Source organism: Natrix helvetica (genome assembly GCF_964273705.1).
Source record: "Natrix helvetica genome assembly, chromosome: 2".
In the NCBI taxonomy this organism is placed as follows: domain Eukaryota; kingdom Metazoa; phylum Chordata; class Lepidosauria; order Squamata; family Natricidae; genus Natrix; species Natrix helvetica.
In genome coordinates, this window is record NC_138552.1 from 4,039,891 (window position 1) to 4,059,121 (window position 19,231).

The following is a 19,231-nucleotide window of genomic DNA, read 5'->3' on the forward strand; positions in this document are numbered from 1 at the left end:
GTCTCTGCTAGATACTTGTTTGAACTTCAGTGGTTTCCACCAAGGTCCTCTGTTCCGGTGGGAACAGAGGTTTAATCCTATTGGTCGAAGGGTCTGACAGCTCCCTATAAAAGGGCTGCTGTCAGACTCAACCTTCGCTGGATTGTTCTCACTTGTTGCACTTAATAAAGAGCTGTTGTTACCGTTAAGCCTGTGTGTCCCTATCCATTACCCAATCTAACACTGGCAACGAAGGTGAGATTGGAAGTCAAATAGGCGAACCGAAGAGGGTAGCAATCCAGCAAGTACATCCAACCCAGAGCTCAACGTGGCTTCGAGCAGCCATTTTTGAGTGCCGAACTCAAAACGCCCTCTGAACACCAAATGGCCATGCATGCCCCACCGACTCCATATGACCCAGTCACCGAGCACTGGGACTCGTACAAGCAGTCATTCGACTGCTTCCTTGAGGCAAATGACCTCATGGGCCTTTCTGGAGGCCGCAAGAAGAACATGTTCCTTGGGTACTGTGGCCGGGAAGTGTTCAAGACGGTGAAAGACCACTCTGAGCGGACACCACTGCAATCAGTCGCCTGGTCTGTGCTTCAGCAGACGCTGAGGACCCACTATGTGCCCAAGCCGTCCAAGCACGTTTGCCAGCATGAATTTAACATCAGAAACCAGAAGGATGGCGAGTCAATTAACGAGTATGTTGCGGCACTCTGCAAGGCCACAGCATACTGCGAATTCCGAGACCTAGACGAGCTGATTCTGGACCACATAATTTGTGGCGTACGGGACATTAACCTACAGAGGAGGTTACTCACTAAATCTAACCTCACTCTGCAGATCGCCTTGGATGAAGCCAGGGCATCCGAATCAGCTGTCAAATCTACTGAGACTCTGCAGCACCAAAGCGCTCCACAAGACACGCGAAAGAGTACATGCGTACATCGCGAGACTGCAGAGCCCAAGAGCTCAGAGGGTGAGGAAGATGACAGCTGCCGCATGTGCAGCAGCTACCCCCAGCCAGTGCACAAATTCAAACTGCATCTCCCACCTTGTGCTAACTGCAGAGGAGACCATGCCAGATCGGCTTGCAGTTTCCGTGACGCAACCTGCCAGCGCTGGGAGTGAAAGGGTAACATTGCCAAGGTGTCCCGGAGCGAATTCCCTGCCACTGCTTGGCATCCTAGAGGTGCACCAAACCGCCAACAGAAGCCCAGCCAAGGGGCCTGGCAGAAGCCACCACGGCACTCAGAGGGTGACAATAGAGTCACCTACCACACGTCAATCAGCCAAGTCCACACCAGGCAGCCAAAAGAGCTGAAGGTCACAGTCCTCATTGAGGAGTCTCCATGTGAGATGGAGATCGACACCGGGTCATCACTGACCATCATACCGTGGTCTACCCTAAAGCAGGCTATCCCTAATCTAAAGAAGCAGCATCTTCGTACCCTTGACATCTGTCTACGCGATTACCAGGGAAACTGGGTCCTCATCGTGGGCTAAGACACCTTCCAGGTGAAGTTCAAGCAGTTCAGTGGGAAATTCCCAGTGACAGTGGTCAGCGGCAACCTGCAGAGCTTCCTAGGGCTAGATTGGTTCCAAGCCCTGGGCCTAGAGGTGACTGGTATCAACGCCTTGAAAGACTACAGTGCTGAAGCCATCTTTAAGGAGTTCGAGGACGTCTTCGGCACCGGTTTGGGTAAGTATGTGGGGACTCCAATTTCCTTTAGTTTGGACCACAACATAGCCCCAGTAAGGCTAAAACCCAGGAGAGTACCTTTTGCTCTGCCCCAAAATTGACATGGAAATTGATAAGCTCATAGGCCAGGGAAGAGTAGAACCGGTCGATCACGCACGCTGGGCGACCCCTATAATGACACCTTTCAAATCTGATGGGTATGTCCGCATCTGCACGGACTACAAGCGCACAATAAATAAAGTGCTACAACAAAGTGCCTGCCCTGTACCCATTGCACAGCACCTCCATTCCTTAGGCCCCGGAAAATTTTCTGCTAAATTGGACATGGTGCAGGTATACCAACAATTGCCTGTAGATGAGGCTATGACGGAGGGCCAAACCATTGTGACACACAGGGGTGCATTCAAATGTCACGACCTGCAATTCGGCATTAGTATCGCCCCTGGACTGTTCCAAAGCATCATGGAACGGCTTTTGCAGGGGATTCCAGGAATCGTCCTCTATTTCAACCATATCTTGGTATTGGCTGCAAACGAGGCAAAACTTTTAAAACGTGTACGAACAGTTTTGGCTCGAATTAGAGACAAAAACCTCCGTCTCAAAAAAGAGAAATGCCAAATTAATGTGCCAAGGGTTGAATTCTTAGGGTACCTAATCAATGGCTCTGGGATTCACCCGACCACACAAAAACTTAAAGCAATTCAGGACTCCCCCACACCTTGCAATCAAACCGAGCTGCAGGCGTTCCTCGGGCTCCTTAATTTCTACAGTGTCTTTCTTAAACAGAAAGCCACCGTTGCTGAGCCATTACACCGTCTCCTGGCTAAGAACATGAAGTGGTCCTGGGGCAGAGTCGAGGCTGCTGCATTTGCCACAGTAAAACGACTCCTGTCAGCGGACTCCTTTCTGGTACAATACAGCCAGACCCTGCCATTGGTGCTGACCTGCGACCCTTCCCCATTCGGCATCGGCACTGTCCTTAGCCACCACATGCCCAACAGAACTGAACCCCTATTGCATTTTACTCCAGGACCTTGTCTGCCATAGAGCGGAACTACAGCCAGCTGACTGCAGTGGTCGGAGTAAAGAGGTTCCATGAGTATCTATATGGCTGGGACTTTGAACAGGTTATGGACCACAAACCGTTGTTGGGCTTACTGGCTGGGAACCGACCTACCCCAGTGTCATTATCACCCCACATGACCAGATGGACCATCATCCTAGCTGCCTACTCCTACCATCTCATCCACCGACCAGTCTCCACTTTGGGGAATGCTGACTCTCTCAGCAGCTGCCTGCTGCCTGAACTTCTTGCTGACCCTACCCTCGAGATGCCAGTCATTTTTATTGACTGCCTTGAGACTGGGCCTGTCTCGTCCAGTGACGTTGCCCGTCACTCTGCAAAGGACTCCAACATCAAGCAAATTTTGAACTGGGTGTGGAGGGAGTTTGGTTTGGTTTGGTTTATTTGGATTTATATGCCGCCCTTCTCCAAAAGGACTCAGGGCAGCGTACAACATTAAAAAACACACATCCCCAAAGTTAAAAAAGATTAAATCCATATCCAAAAAAACAAACTGAATTTTTTTAAAAAACAATACATTTAAAATAAGTTAAAATTAAAATTAAGTGGTCCAAGGGGCCTGTTGGGGCTGATTTCAAAATGTATTTTGCCAACTGTAATGAGTTATTGGTTGTAAATGGCTGTTTACTGTGTATGTGTGGGGGGGGGGTTGTTGTTCCACCCAAAGTGTGCATTGCAGTATTAGAGGCTTTACACGTAGGGCATCCTGGAATTGTCAGGATGAAGTTTTTGGCTAGGAGTTACGTGTCGTGGCCTAACATGGACAGGGAGATCGAAGAATGAGTGGCTACCTGCACACCATGCCAGGAGTCCAGACCAGCTCTCCCAGAGGTGCCCGCTAAGGAGTGGGAGCGACCTCAAGTACCATGGTCTAGGGTGCACATTAACTTTGCTGGCCCACTTGTTGGCCAGACATTTCTCATAGTTGTGGAAGCCTACTCGAAATGGTTAGAGGTAGTTCTGATTACCTCCATTATGGCAGAAGTGGTCATTAAGGTGCTACAGAGACTTTTCTCCACGCACGGCCTGCCCAACATCTTGATCTTGGACAACAGGCCCCAATTCACAGCCATGCAATTTGAGACCTTCCTAGCATCTCAGAGAATCAGGCATGCCCTGGTCACACCATTCCATCCGGCCTCCAATGCTCAAGCAGAGAGAATGGTGAGATCTGCAAAAGAGGCCCTCTCTAGGATGGGCCTGGGAGATTGGCAAACACGGGTTGACCACTATTTGCTAATTCAGCACATCACACCCAGTGCCACTAGAGGAAGAAGCCCCTCCGAGCTTCTCATGGGTCTCCGGCTAAGATCCCACTTAGACTGGCTACACCCCAATTATTCTGCCTCATTGCCCCCAGACTCCACAAGCAAGATTCGGACATTTAGCATAGGGGATTCGGTATACACTCACAACTATGCTGGGAGAACTCTGTGGATTCCTGCCACAGTGATAGACATCACCGGCCCTCGCTCTTACCTCCTAGAGCTCAAGGACAGTAGAAACTGGAGAGGCATATTGACCAACTCCGTGGTCGCCTCTCCAACTTCATTCTTAGACAACCAGAGGTAACTCCTGCACGAGTTACCAAAGCCCTACTCAAATGGAGCAAACACTTACTCCTTCCTTGGCCAGCTCAAGCCCGAGGGTACCAGGAAACTTATCTGGTTTTGTTGCTGGCCCGCAACAAGCTCCGAGCGAACCAGCTGTAGAAGTTCCAGCTGCGGCCTGTGAAAGGTTCCAGGAGCTTCCACCAAGTGGAGCTGCGGAGCAAAAAGGTCTGTCCGACCTGTCCAAGGAAACCCCTCCTACTGAACTGCGCAGAGCTACCCAAAAGCCCGCCTACCTGCATGACTAGTAGGATTGTTCCATCCAAAAGGGGAGGGGTGTTAGATATTTGTTCTAACTACAGTGGTTTCCACAGTGGTACAGTGGTTTAATCCTACTGGTCGAAGGGTCTGACAGCTCCCTATAAAAGGGCTGCTGTCAGACTCAACCTTAGGTGGGTTGTTCTCACTTGTTGTACTTAATAAAGAGCTGTTGTTACCATTAAGCCTGTGTGTGCCTACCCATTACCCAATCGAACAGTCTCTGCATTTAAAAAGAAGTGGCCAATACCCTAATATTCCAACAAAGTTCATAACGTACATGTGACGTCTGCTTCACATATTGGCAAACAGCCCAAACACAAAATCTGTTGCTTTAAAACCCAATGTCGACAGTAGTGCCGGTCTGTATATTTTTGATTTTTAAGGCTGCTGTTATATGCTTCCTCCCTCCCTCACTTCCATTCCCTCCCTCATTTCCTTCCTTCCTTCCTCCCATCTTCCTGTTTCTTTCTCCTTCCTTCTATTCTAATTATTTATTTATTTCCTTCCTTCTTTCCTTCCTTCCCTCTCCCTCCCTCTTCCTGCTTCTTCCTCCTTCCTTCTATTCTAATTATTTCCTTCCTTCCTTTCTTCCTTCCTCACAAGATGAAAACATAGCACAGCTAAATTTGCTTATATCTAGGCCAAAACGAACAAGATTGTACCCTTTCGGTAACAAAGAGAGAGAGAGAGAGACAGAGAGAGAGAGAGAGAGAGACAGAGAGAGAGAGACAGAGAGACACAGAGAGAGACACACAGAGAGAGAAAGACTGAAAGAGAGGCAGGCATGCAGGGAGAGAGAGAGAAAGACAGAGAAAGAGAGAAAGAGACAGTGTGACAGACAGAGAGAGAGACAGAGAGAGAGAGAACACACACAGAGAGAGAGAGAGAGAGAGAGAGAGAGAGAAGAGATAGAGACACAGGGATAGATGCAGAGAGAGACGGAGAAAGAGAGACAAAGACAGAGAGAAAGAGAGAAAAGAGAGAGAGACAGAGACAGAGAAAATAAATAAGTGATAATAAGTGATCACCCTTGGAAGTTTTTATCCCTTGCAACTTGCCTGGCCAGGAAACTGTTTTGTGGGAAGAGTGTGATTTGTCTCATCATTATTTGATTCCAGGCTGTACTTCCAAATTCTACCAAATGTTATCTGCAGAAAGAATACAGGCTGTGCTTTGTTCTCCCAGCCTTCCTCTAAACAATTTCCAGAAGGGGCAGCTTTGTGGGCTTGGGATCCTTACGCAGAAGAAACGTAGAGTCCAATTGCACTGGCGTAGCATTATGGGGTTGCAATTCTAGGTGGATAAAGGGATTGTTTTCTGGACCTACTTCCATGGTCCATAAAGCTTTAGCAAGTTTCATGAATTTAGCTTTGCTGGAAAAGAAACATTTTCCTTCCTTCTGCTTCTTTCTTCTTTCTTCCCTCCTTCCTTCCTTCCTTCCTCCTTCTATTTCTCCTCCCTCCCTCCTGTTTTTCCTTCCTTCCTTCTGTTTATTTATCCTTCTTTCCTTCTGTTTCTTCCTTCCTCCCTCCCTCCCTCCCCCATTCCTTCCTTCTCCTCCTTCCCTTCTACCTCTTTCCTTCCCATCTCCTTCCTTCCTTCCTCCCTCCTCCTCCTGTTTCTTCTCCCTCCCTCCTGTTTTCCCTTCCTTCTGTTTATTTCTCCTTCTTTCCTCCTGTTTCTTCCTCCCTTCCTCCCTTCATTCCAATTCGGTACTGTCTAATCCTCGCAAAACAAAAACACCCACCTAAACAAGTTCATTTTTGCACATGGGAATTATTTTTCTTCTTCTAGCTTTACAGTCAAAATTAAGGGCCTAGAGTAGAAAAGACCAACGGTGGTTTGGTCTTATTTTCGGGGAAAATATGGTAGATAGATAGATGATAGATAGATAGATAGATAGATAGATAGATAGATAGATAGATAGATGATAGATAGATAGATAGATAGATAGATAGATGGATGAATGGAGATAGATAGATAGATAGATAGATAGATAGATAGATAGATAGATGATAGATAGATAGATAGATAGATAGATAGATAGATAGATAGATAGATAGATAGATAGATAGATAGATAAATAAATAGATAAATATCCATCCAGCCATCTATCCTGTTTCCCTGAAAATAAGACCTCCCTGGATAATAAGCCAAATTGGGCTTTTGAGCGCATGCTCTGAAATAAGCCCTCCCCGAAAATACTGCAACGCAGCATCAGCCACAAGGTGACCATGCTCGCCATCTCCTGCACCTCGAAAATAATGCGACCTCCCCCAAAATTAGGCCAAGCTCTTATTTTTTTGGGGGGGGGGGACACGGTATAATGCAAGATTTCTTTTTTTAGTGAGCTTTTAGAAGCTCTTTTGATAGAGACCAATACAGTGAAGACAGCAGAGGCCAGAATCACTTTGCAGAGTGAGATTTAAATTAATTAAAGGAAGAAAGAAGAAATCATGATAGAAGAAGGAGGTCAACCTATTCTCCAAAGCACCCGAAGCAGAAGTGGGATTCCGCCGGTTCGGATTGCTTCGCCCGAAGCAGTAGTGGAAATCGCGAGTGGGAACGCTCTACGCTGCCCTATTAGGCATGTTTTCAAGCCACACGCATGCATGCAAGGCCAAGACCATGCACGCACAAACACGCACATTGGCGAATCATTCTGGAAAGTACATGAATACCAACCCTGACCCAAAGGCAGGACAAGAAGCAACAGATGGAAACTAACAAAGGAGAGAAGCAACTTAGAACTAAGGAGAAATTTCCTAACAGTGAGAGCCATTAATCGGTGGAACAGCTTGCCATCAAAAGTTGTGTTGCTCCATCTGGAGGTTTTTATGAAAAGTTTGGACCACCGTTTCCCTGGAATGATGTAGGGTTTCCTTCTTGAGCAGAGGGTTGGACTAGAAGACCTCCAAGGTCCCTTCCAATTCTGTTATTTTCATACATTCAAATAGGGTCCCATTTTGATACGTTCTCATATTAATACAGAAATTAAAATTTGCAAAGGTATATATCAGGTTGCTTCTTGATATTGAACATCCAGGAAGTGGTGGGGTGCTTATGCTATCACCGCTGTGGAGTCAAGGAGCCTAAGGTTAACCTGACTCTTGTCATGGTAACTATACAAGGTCCTGTAACACCCAGGAAGGTGTTAGCTAATGATTTCCATTCAGCCTTTATCTCTTAAGCAACGATCAGTTTTAAATCTATACAATCTGTATAAGTTGACAGAGGAATGTTCTGGACAAATGCATACAGGTTGGTGAGGTTTTTTTTTTCCAGCTTTGGGTTAAAACTGCATTAACTCAAAACTCATGGCCAGACGGAAGCTGTGCAATTGGATCTGTTGAAGGCCAGTTACTGAAAGCCCTACGTTGAAAAACAGTAAAAGAAAGAAGATAGACACCTGCAATCCAGATGGTTTCAGAAGGCTTTCACGGGTTGCAAGAGAAGCTAATCTGTCAGTCCTGGGTCAAAGAAAGATGATCTATTCTTTTCAGGTTCGATGTTCAGAAAATGAGGATTATATAATTGGATGGATGGATGGGAAATGGGTAGATGGGTAGATGGGTAGATGGATTTAGGGGTGGGTAGATAGGTAGAGAGAAAGAGGGGGAGAGGGAGATATTTACATAGATATAGGTAGATATAGATATGTAGATAGGTGATAGGTGATAGGTGATAGGTGAAAGATGATAGATGATAGATGATAGATGATAGAGATAGAGAGAGAGAGAGAGAGAGAGAGAGAGAGGGAGAGAGAGAGATAGAGAGATAGAAGATAGATAGATGGATAGATAGATAGATGGATAGAAGATAGAGATATGTATGTATGTACATAACGTATGTATGTATTTATGTATATAGTATTTATATATATTGTTTATATCCATCCATCCATCCATCCTGTTTCCCTGAAAATAAGACCTCCCAGATAGTAAACCCAATCAAGCTTTTGAGCGCATGCACTAAAATAAGCCCTCCCCCAAAAAATAAACCCTTCATATCGCAACACAGCAGCAGCCATGAGGTGACCACGCTTGCCACCTCCTGCACCTCAAAAATAATAAGACCTCCCCAAAAATAAGCCCAAGTGCTTATTTTGGGGGTCAAAATAAAATAAGACCCTGTCTTATTTTCGGGAAAACACGATATCCATCTCTCTCTCTCTCTGGTCTGACTTCATGTACACATCTTCACCATTGTCTTCTCTGCTAAATTGTCCCAAGGAAGGGCAAGGTTTATTTGGTCCATAACTTGTTTTCTTCATGTATCCAAAATTATGTACATACATGACTGGAATCAGACGCAAATATGTATTTATGACTGTCCTTGAAACATCAATGAGTTGTTTTTTTTTGTTTTTTTTTTTTACTGGAGACTGCTGATAAACTCCAGCATCTGTCCATGTTGAAATCAAGAGCTGAGCATGACTTGATAAGACCTAACTGACTACACTTCAGGTCATCCCATCCTGCTCTACTCATCTAGCTGGCATTTTTCTCAGTAACCCTGTTTAGCTTTGCTTGATGGCTTTCCATTCCAGCTTGGTTAGAGTTTTGGGGCTGAACCCACATATTCTTTAATCACACAAAATTCATCTGTGAAAACAGCCTTCCAACTCTTGAAACTTCTCAGCAGTTTTCTGGAGAGAAAAAGATCGTAAGGTAAAGGTAAAGGTTCCCCTCGCACATATGTGCTAGTCGTTCCCGACTCAATGTTTAAAAGCCAAAGAGACAGCGCTGTCCGAAGACATCTCTGTGGTCCTGTGGCCGGCATGACTCAACGTCAAAGGCGCACAGAACGATGTTCCCTTCCCACCAAAGGTGGTCCCTATTTTTCTACTTGCATTTTTACATGCTTTCGAACTGCTAGGTTGGCAGAATCTGGGACAAGTAACAGGAGCTCACTCCATTACACGGCGCTAGGGATTTGAACCGCCAAACTGTCGACGTTTCTGATCAACAAGCACAGCATCTTAGCCACTGAGCCACCACGTCCCTTAAAAAAAAAAGACTGAACGAGGTTTCCCTTAATGAGTTCTTCAAAATGGACATTGTAAGTGACTCAGTATTATGTTTGATGTCCATTGGGCTCCGAATATAACTTAGTTTATATAACTGTCACTAAGGACGGTAGTGTAATTTCCACTTATCTTTTTAAGGGGTGCCCAGCCAAAAGCTTTTCCTCCGAAAGCTTTGCTCCATCGGCTTCCAGCCTTTGCAATCTCTTATGCCATTTCTTTTTAAAAAATATATATATATTACTATTGTTTTATTTTCATCCGGGCGTTTATTATTAACCCCTTTCACACACAAATGAAAAGCAAAGCAACGATCGATTAAAAATCAATGGCAGAGAAATGAATTGTTCTTCAAGCGGTCAGAGGCATGTTCTGATAACGTTATTCTGGCAATAAATTAAATATTAAAAAACGCTTCCTGGACTGGAGTGGAACAGCAGGGGACACGGAGCAAAGATTTCCTTAAAAATAGGGGGGGGGGAAGCGAGCAAACAGACCAATCAACCAGGCTAGCTACTGAGAATAAACATGTGTGTGTGTGTGTGTGTGTGTGTGTATGTGTGTGTGTGTTGTATTTGTGCTGATAAATAAATAAAGGGAGACTAGGATAGATCTATTTCAAGCTATTTAGCTCTCATCAGCTAGCCATACCATGTATGTATGTATGTATGTATGTATGTATGTATGTATGTATGTATGTATTTATGTATATAAAGACTGAAGAAAGAAGATAACCTCCTGTTGATCTTCACTTAGAAGGATGAAGCAGGAGATATCTCAAGACAAATTTGAACGGACACGCAAAAGGTCTATGTGTACAGCTGGTTGTTTCAAGGGTTACTGTCTCAAGTATCTCTTCCTGCAACTGGAATTGTCATCTCTTGTTAGGTTCACAACAGTGCCCTTAATATACCTCCTCCTCTTCTTCCTTCTATTCCCCCCCACCCTTTCCAGAATGGTTATTCTCCTGTCTTTCCCTGTTCGGCGATATGTACAGTACATTCTTTCTGTGTATTTCACTTTGCAAAGAGAAAAACAAACCCCTAAAATCTAGCTTTATTTTTCCTAAAACCCCTTCCCCCTTTTTTCCCCTCTTAGTATCAGCCTCCCATCAAGGCTGCAAAACCACGATGTGGCAGGAATGGTACGAAGCATTTAAATGTTTCTAACGTCTTTTTTTTAAAAAAAAAAATCTGCAAGGGTGCTTATACATCGGGTCCTAAAAGAAAGGAGGGAAGAAAAAAAGAAAAGAGAAGAGAAATATGGAATAGAATAGAATAGAATAGAATAGAATAGAATAGAATAGAATAAAAATATGGAATAGAAGAGAAGAGAAGAAAAACATGGAATAGAATAGAATAGAATAGAATAGAATAGAATAGAATAGAATAGAAGAAGAGAAGGGAAGAGAAGAGAAGAGAATCACCTCAGGTCAATTGTGCCTCTTTCTCTTGAAGCACAATATTATAAAGTTGTGTTTTTTTTTTGAAGGAGGGAGAAAGAGAGGCTCGCGGAAAACTTAACCAACCAGACAGAAGGCTTTTGAAGGAAGAGGATTTTATGGAGTGAAATGGGGAGAAATGAGACAGAAGATGGACAGATTTTTATTTTCTTTTTTTTTTCGGAATAAGGGCGACTGTTGGCTGCTTATAGCATGCAGAAAGCTCACTTACCAAGTATAGCTTACCCTGGATTTTATGGGCATTAGAAATAGAAGAAAATTGAAATAATTCTTGTCTTTATCTGCCATAAAAGTAAGCCACTGTGGTTTCTTGGTTTAATGGCTGGGTGTTTTTTTTTTTCCTGGTTGCAGGTATAATATATTTCACAGGCTGGTTATTTTGTTTCTTGAGCATTGTATGTTTATGTGTGTGCGTGTCTCTCTGTGTGTGTTGTCTCTGAAATTTGATTCTGGATTCCAACCCCACTAAGTTTAAGTGGGTTGCTTTCAGTTACACAAGCTTTGCATTTCTCTTAGGAAGGTGTTTATTCGACACCTGTGTTTCGCCGCAGCCCTTTTCAAGTACATTTTCATTTCCCCCTTTTTTAATCGCGTTATACGGTGCATCTTAATTTCACCATCATCGCACTTCTAAAATCTACACGGCTAACCTGAAAACTGATATTGCATTGAGCTTGAACAAAGCTTTTGATTTGCATCTGTCTCTTCCATTCTGCCTTCGCCTCTAATAAAAGAGAGGATGGTGAATGGGGTGATTTGCAGATTTATAAGGCCAGGTATTTTCAAGGAGGGAAGGGAAGTGACCTGGGTGGCTTAGAAGGGAAATGATCCAGAGGAGGAAAGGAAAGACAGAAAGAGGGAAAGTCAGATAGATGGAAAGGAGGGAGGGAGGGAGGAGAGAGAAATGGAAGGAAAGAAGGAGAAAGGAAGGGGGGAAGAAAAGAAGGGAAGGAGGGAGGGAGGGAGGAAGAAAAGAAGGGAGGGAAAGAGGTCAGAAGAGAGGGATGGAGGGAGGGATGGAAGGAGGGGGGAGGAGAGAGAAGGAAGAAAAGAACAAAGGGAAAAGGAAGGGAGGAAGTAAAGAAGGGAAGGAGGGTGGAAGGGAGGGAAGAAGGAAGAAAAGGGAGTGAAAGAGGACAGAAGAGAGGGATGGAGGAAGGGGTAGAAGGAAGGAGAGAGAAAAGAAAGGGAGGGATGGAAGGAAGGAGAGAAAAAAGAAAGGCAGAGAGGGAGGAGAGAGAAAAGGAAAGGAAGGAAGGAAGGATAACAGCACAAATGCCCTCACATTTCTTTTTTCCTACTTTTTTATTTGTTCAATTTATTAAGGAGGTGGAACTTTTCCCTATCTTAAAGATCCATAGGGATCCTTTTTGAGGGAGCTGCGCACAAGATCTGAAAAGACACAACTATCATTCGAAGCAACACACCGTCTCCTGGCTTATCGTCTTTTTCACAACCCTGCTCCTTAAAAGCATTTCAGAGCTTGAGTTGTTCTACACAATCTCACACCAACCTGACTCCAGGCCAACTTTTGTAAGAAGACGGTTAGAGGAAGACAGCTAACATGGACTGATACACTCTGGATCTCAACTCCAGGAATCCATCCTACAGACGAGGAACCAAAGTTTGTCTGGAACAATCTTATATTTAGATTTCACCTGTTTATCACTATTAGGCCAAAAAGCTTTTCCCTTGGCCTTCAATTATTTCGGAAGCCAGGACATAACCATACCTGAACCTCTGAGAGAATAAACCACAGGGGCTCCAGAGACTCAGATCCCCCCCCATTCGATGCAGACAGAAGGGTGGAAGTTATGAAAATGAATGACATGCCTAATTTCCATATCTGATAAGAACTGGCAGGCTTGGTTTTCAGCTGTTGACATTTCTTTGAAAGTTCTGGCGAATAAAAGCTCACCGCAGCCTCTCAACTTTCAATTTTTCTTTTCAAAGGAAAACAAGACAGAAGATAAGAATAACGTTAAGGGAAGGAAGGAGGGAAGGAAAGAAGGAAGGAAAGACAGAAAGAAAGTGGGTAGGTAAGGAGGGATGGAGGAGAGAGAAGAGGAAGGGAGGGAGGAGAGAGGAAAGGAAGGAGAGTAGGTCGGTGAGTAGGTAAGGAGGGAGGGAGGGAGGAGAGAGAAAAGGGAGGGAGGGAGGGAGGATAGAGGGAAGGAAGAAAGGAAGGATAGCTGGAAAAGAATGGAAAGTCAGCTGGTGAAGGAAGGAAGGAAGGAAGGAAGGAAGGAAGGAAGGAAGGAAGGAAGGGAGGGAGGGAGGGAGGGAGGAAGGAAGGAAGACTGAATCAGCTGTTACAGATGACAGGGAATATTTTGCGGATTCTAAGAGATGTAAAATAAATCAAACTTCTTAATATGTGACTGTGGAGTTTTGATCGGTGCAATACTCCCAGTAGAGTTTCTCTTTGCATTTTTGAACTACACTGTGGCCTGACTTTTGCTTACCAGAAATACAAAGCAATCTTCTGTAGTAATTTTTACAGAGTCCATCATGCTCAACACAACTCTCACACATATCGCCCTGCACACAGAAACACACATTGAGATTAGAATAATCAACCCTACAACCCTTGAACGCATGGATGGATGTACAAGCCTTTAGCAGTTGTGGCTTTTAGCAAGCACCACATAGAAACCCAATGGGCCCAGTTATTCTCTCTGTAATGTCAGGGAGTAAATTGTCTGCTTATGTTTATGGATAAATATCTATAAAAAGCATCTTTCTTTTTATTACATAATACAGAGATTAAATTGAGGGAGGGAGGGAGGGAGGGAGGGAGGATGGAAAAAAGGAAGGAAGGAAGGAGAAAGTGAGGAAGGAAGGAGAGAGTGAGGAAGGAAGGAAGAAGAAAGTGAGGATGGAAGGAAGGAAAGAAGGAAGGAAGGGTAATGGATAGGTTTCTGTTGCATTTTAAGCTTCTGTTTTACAGTGACAATAAACAAGAAGGGAAATCACATTATAAGCACTATATTATTCTATTCCACCATCTTCCTTTCTTCTATTTTCAAAAAAAAAAATCAGTAATGAATCTCCAATCGAAGGCAACTTCTCTTCATCCCAAGGAACCAAACAAGACACTGAAAAAACAGATACTACTTTGGGGATACCATTATAGGTATAGAGCACCTACTCTGATCTGGACTTTCCACATTCATCACCACCAGCTCTTCATATGCTCCATCTTTGGAAAATATTCCCAAACTTCCATCCATGACAAAGAAGAATGAAGATCTCTCCCTAATCCATCTGGTTATTAAGCAGGCTGGGGATTTAATACAGAGATGGGAGGGAAGACTTTCGCTTTGAAATTTCGCCTCTCCTTAAAATTCATCTTGAAATTCCATGAAGTAAAAAGAAGTGAAAGTTAAGCCAGTGTTTCAATCTATGGATGCGCAAGTACATATGTGGTTATTGCAAAACTTTGTCCCCAAATAAACCATTCAGGAAAGGTGATTTTTTTTCCCTCTAGGAATTAGGTAAGAGGGGTAGTTAGTTGCCCGCAGATGATTCAAGAAACTCCCAGTTTGAAAAAAGTTAACTCTTGTCTCACAACCTAGATAAAACCAGAAAAAGAGGATTTGCATATGCCTTATTTTCTTTAATTCGCCATGCCTTATTTTTTTAATTCGGAACTCCTTTTCAAAGTATTTTTTTTTTAATTGCACTGACAAGCATACCTGCAAAGGCACCATCTATCTAGCGCAAAAGAATTTAAAAAAAAAACACCTCATTAAAAAAATTAAAGCAATTCCCAACTTTTATCTCCATGGAGCATTTTGAGGGATGTGCAGAATTTGCTTTTAGTAGAAGAAGGGAGGGGGAGACTCGCTTTCTCCGGTCAAAAGAAATCCCAAATAAAATGCAGCATTCCAAAGGCACCAACCAGAGAGCGTTCAAAAGCAGCCACGCTCGCTCGGCTTTTCAATCTTTCATAAGCAATTTCTATAAAGCTTGTTACGAATCTGAAAGGGGAGGAGGGAAGGAGGAGGAGAAATGCCTGGCTCGTGGAGATTGCAAAGGGAAGCGGTTGGTTGTGGAGGAATAACAGCGGTTATCACATGCCCAGCTCTGACTCCAGATTATCTACACTGCACGCTTTCTCTCTTTCCCTCTCCCTCCCCCTCCCTCTCTCTCTTTCTTCCCTTCCCTCCCTCCCTCCCCTCTTTCTACAGCGTCCATTCATTCTTCCTCCTTCTAAAATAATAATAGCAACAACAACAACAACAACAATAACAACGAAAGCAACGTATATTTTAAGAAGGTCCTTGGTTGATACCTAGGACACTGGCAGCAACCTGTATCAACCATTAGCACCAGTCACTGGTATTTGCGATGCATTTTTGGATTTTCAGTTGGGCGAGTTTCATGTTGAATGAATCAAGTATATAATAATAACTTCCTGCTTTTAAATCTATCACCCAGAGGGTTTGGGGGAGAGGCGGGGGGTGTTTTCAAAACGTGCAATTAACTTTCAGAAGGATTTATCGCTTAGAGACGGGGGAGGGGGGAAAGAAACCCCTTGCAAAATAGACCAGCGCTTCGGAGTCAAATTATTCGGAGTTTGCAACTTAGAAAAGGGGAAATAAATAAATAAAGAACGTTTCTGCCTATTTCCCTTCTCTTCTTCCTTCTTCCTTCCTCCCCCCCTCTTTTTTTTTTTTTTTGTTCTCTTGAGTTTTTCCGTCGAAAAAAAAATCTGCCCCCCCCCATTTCTCAGATGCCGAAAGAAGAAGGAAAAAAATAGAAAAGAAAGAAAGGAAAAACGAAGCAAGGGAAAGGAAAGGCGGAAAGTTCCTTGAGTTAAATGAACCCTACAAGCCAACGCCGCCCGCCTCGCCTTCCAAGTTAACTCACTCCAAAAGCAGTTTCTCTCAAGCCATCAATGGAGCCCTCGCCTATGGAGGGTCCTCCCCCATCTCACGCTTATAAATTTAGTTTCTGCCCCCCCTTTCCCTCTTTATAGGTGCACTCCCGCCCCCACCCCAATCATTATCTATCAATTGTACAGCCAAGCACGACAGAAGCCGGAGGGGAAAGTGGGGAAGGGGGGTGAGAATCCGGGATGCCAAGCCGCGGGAAGAGAGGCGACGGCGGAGCTTCCTCCCAGCCTTAAAATAAACCAGGCGGTGCTGTGAATGTGTCCGTCTCTCTCTCTCTGTGTCTGTCTGTCTATCCGTGTGTGTGTGTGTGTGTGTGTGTGTGTCTGTGTGTCTGTGTGCTTACGAGTGTGCATGGGGGGGGGGGGGTGATCGCCGTGGAGATAGAAAGTCTCGTGGCGCTGGGCTCCCCTCGCTGCCTTTCCGAAAGCGACTCCGATAGCATCCTCCTTATCCCCCCCCACGCCCCCTCCCCACAAAAAGAGAGAAACAAAAGTTGTCGAGTTTTCTTGTGGAGGGCTGATCAAACCACCGACTCCCCCAGCTCCTCCCCGCCCCTCGCCAGAAGTAGATGCCTAAACACCCGACGACTCCCCCCTCTTACTTAAAAAAAACCCCACAAAAACCGCCCTCTTCCTCCTATCTCCCCCTCCTCAAAAAACAACAACTAAGCGCAGTTGATTTATCCGACCACCTGGATTGCCGCGTTCTGCAGACAACCGTAACACCCCATGCCTCCCCCTCCCCCCACGCTAAATCCCCCCCCCACTCACCCCATCTCTCTTCTTCTTTTATTGGGGAGAGGGCTGTTCCGCCTAAAGACTGAAAGCACTTCCCTCTAAAAACGCCTTCCAACACCAACACCCCTTTCTTAACAACCCCCCCCCTTCTTCCCAGCTCAGAAACGCCCCGGGCAACGGGGTTCGCCGTTTTGTGTGTGTGTGTGGGGGGGGGGGGGTTTATCCTTCGGGAAACACGCTCTTCCCCGAGGTTTCAGCACCTTAGCGGATGGACAGCTCCCTCCGTTCTCTTCCCTAGGGCGATTTTTTTTTCTCCCCCTTCCCTGCGCTTTTCCGCCCGGCTTTGGTTATGTTGGGTGCGTGTGTGGTTGTGTGTATTTGTGTATCTCGGGGTGTATTTTAAAGACAGGCATTTCTCTGCCCCCCCCCCCCCCCCAAACACATAGACACAAACCGCCCCGGCGCTTTCGAAGTCCCTAAAAGAAAGAATCCTTTTTGGCCACCGAGGGTCCACACCTCCATCCAAACACTTTTTCTTTCTTTCTTTCTTAAAACCAACAACCGGGCTGGATCGCGACCCTCCAGCCTCCCCCCCTCCGCCGCCCCCCCAACGCCGTCGCCCTCCGCCTCGAAAGCCATCTGCCCGGACCCCCGCGTCCTCCCCCCTCCGCCCCCTCCGCCCACAGCTGAAGCAGCCGAAGGAAACAGCCCCGAAAAAGAAGGAATAAAAGAAAAGTTGCGAAGCCTTTTCCTTCACCTTTGTGCATGCCGGTGAAGCGGTCCTTCAGCACCGTCAGTTCATATATTTTCCCGAACTCTTCGAAAAGGGGCTTGAGGTCCTTCTCGTCCAGGTTGCGCGGGATTTGCCCAACGAAGAGCTTGATGGCATCGTGGTCCTTCATTGGAATGGTGGCGGAGTTCCCCGGACTGTGGTTTAATCCGTTCATGTGCCCGTTGGGGTTAGCGTGGGTGCTACTGAGGCTGGGGTTCTCTGCTTGTCCGTTTGCTAACGTGGCCATCTTTATATACATAGAGAAAAAATCTTCTTTCCCTTGTTTGGCCCAGCCCCCCCCCACCCCTACCCGTCCTCGCTGCCTCCGTTCCTCTCTCTCTCTCTCTCTCTCCCCCCTTGCAATCCCGCTCCCTCTTGCTCACTCACTCACACACGCACACACACTCGCACAAACGCGCGCTCTCGCCCGCTCGCCTCTTCGCTCTCTCTCTCTCCCTCGCGTTCTCTCTTTCCCCCTCTCTCACTTTCTCTCTCACTCACTCACTCTTTCACACACACACACACACATACGCGCCCTCTTCTCGCCCTCTCCCTCTCCCCCCCCCCTCTCTCTATCTCTCTTTCCCGTTCGTTCTTTCTCTCGCTGGCGATGCCCGAACTGATTTTTTCCCCTTTCTTTTTTTTTCCCCTTCTTTTTTTCGTACATGGAACAGCTTGGATGGCTGTCCTTTCCGTTTAAACAGGCTGGATCGGTTCAAAGTGCCAGAAAGCCGAGGGGGTTGGATGGAAGGGGGGTGGGTGGGTGGGAGGGAGGGAGGGAGAGAGGGAGGGGAAAGGAGGAGTGGAGGCAGAGGGGGGAGGGGGGCGCGCGCGGGAGGGAGGGAGGGAGTGCGGGGGGCGCTTCCCTCTGGTTGAGCTTCCATCCAGGCTACCCCTTCCCCTCCTCCCCATCCGCTCCCCCCACCCAGCCACCCTTTCTCCCCACCCCCACCCCCGTCTGCTTGGCCGGTGGTAGATTCCAGTCCTCGCACTAGCTATAAATAGCGGGAGGCGCATGGCTTTTTGGAGTCGATAGCTATTGTGGGAGCTGAACGGTGCGGGCGGGGGGACGGTTGGGTGGAAGGGGGGGATGGACGGACCGAGGCAAGAACGGGCGAGCAGGCAGGCAGGCGGGGGGAGCGGCTGCCGCTGGCACCAGCCGAGTGGCTTATTATTGCTTTTATTCTCTCTCTCTCTGTCTGTCTCTCTTTTTTAACCTCCCTCTCTCTCCTCTCTTCGGCCTTTTTTTTTTTTTTTATGATGGTGGTTATATATTTATTTTTTTTGCCTAGCGGCTTCCCTGTTTGTTTTGCTTTGTTTTTCTTTCCCTTCTACGAGGCATTCAAGGTTTTCTGCCCTCCCCTTCCGCATTTTATTTTATTTTTTTCCCCAATTCCCCCCCTTTCCTCTCCTCCCGTAAAAAAAAGGGGGGGTGGAAAAACCTCAACCAGCTCGACTTTCCCTTCCAGAAACGGCTAGGGGGGGGGGGGGAGCCTTTTGTTTCCAAAGGCCAGGCAGAGAGAGAAAAAGGAAGAGGAAGGAAGGAAGGAAGGAAGGAAGGAAGGAAGGAAGGAAGGAAGGAAGGAAGGAAGGAAGGAAGGAAGGAAGGAAGGAAGGAAGGAAGGAAGGAGACAACAAAGGGAGACGGGTTGGTGCTTTTTATTGAACGTAATAAAAATAACATCCATCTC

At 45.9% G+C, this 19,231-nt stretch overlaps 1 protein-coding gene across 1 annotated transcript in view; it reads right to left on the reverse strand.

Annotated features, from left to right (window-relative positions):
• The window catches only part of CELF4 (CUGBP Elav-like family member 4), a gene marked incomplete at its 5' end in the record, with an annotated part of 811,277 nt that extends 793,478 nt beyond the window's left edge, over positions 1–17,799 (reverse strand). The window contains one exon of the mRNA XM_081940919.1: positions 17,526–17,799. Coding sequence (XP_081797045.1) covers positions 17,526–17,799 — 274 coding nt within the window. The remainder of the gene's footprint in view (positions 1–17,525) is intronic.
• Between the last annotated feature and the right edge of the window lie 1,432 nt (positions 17,800–19,231).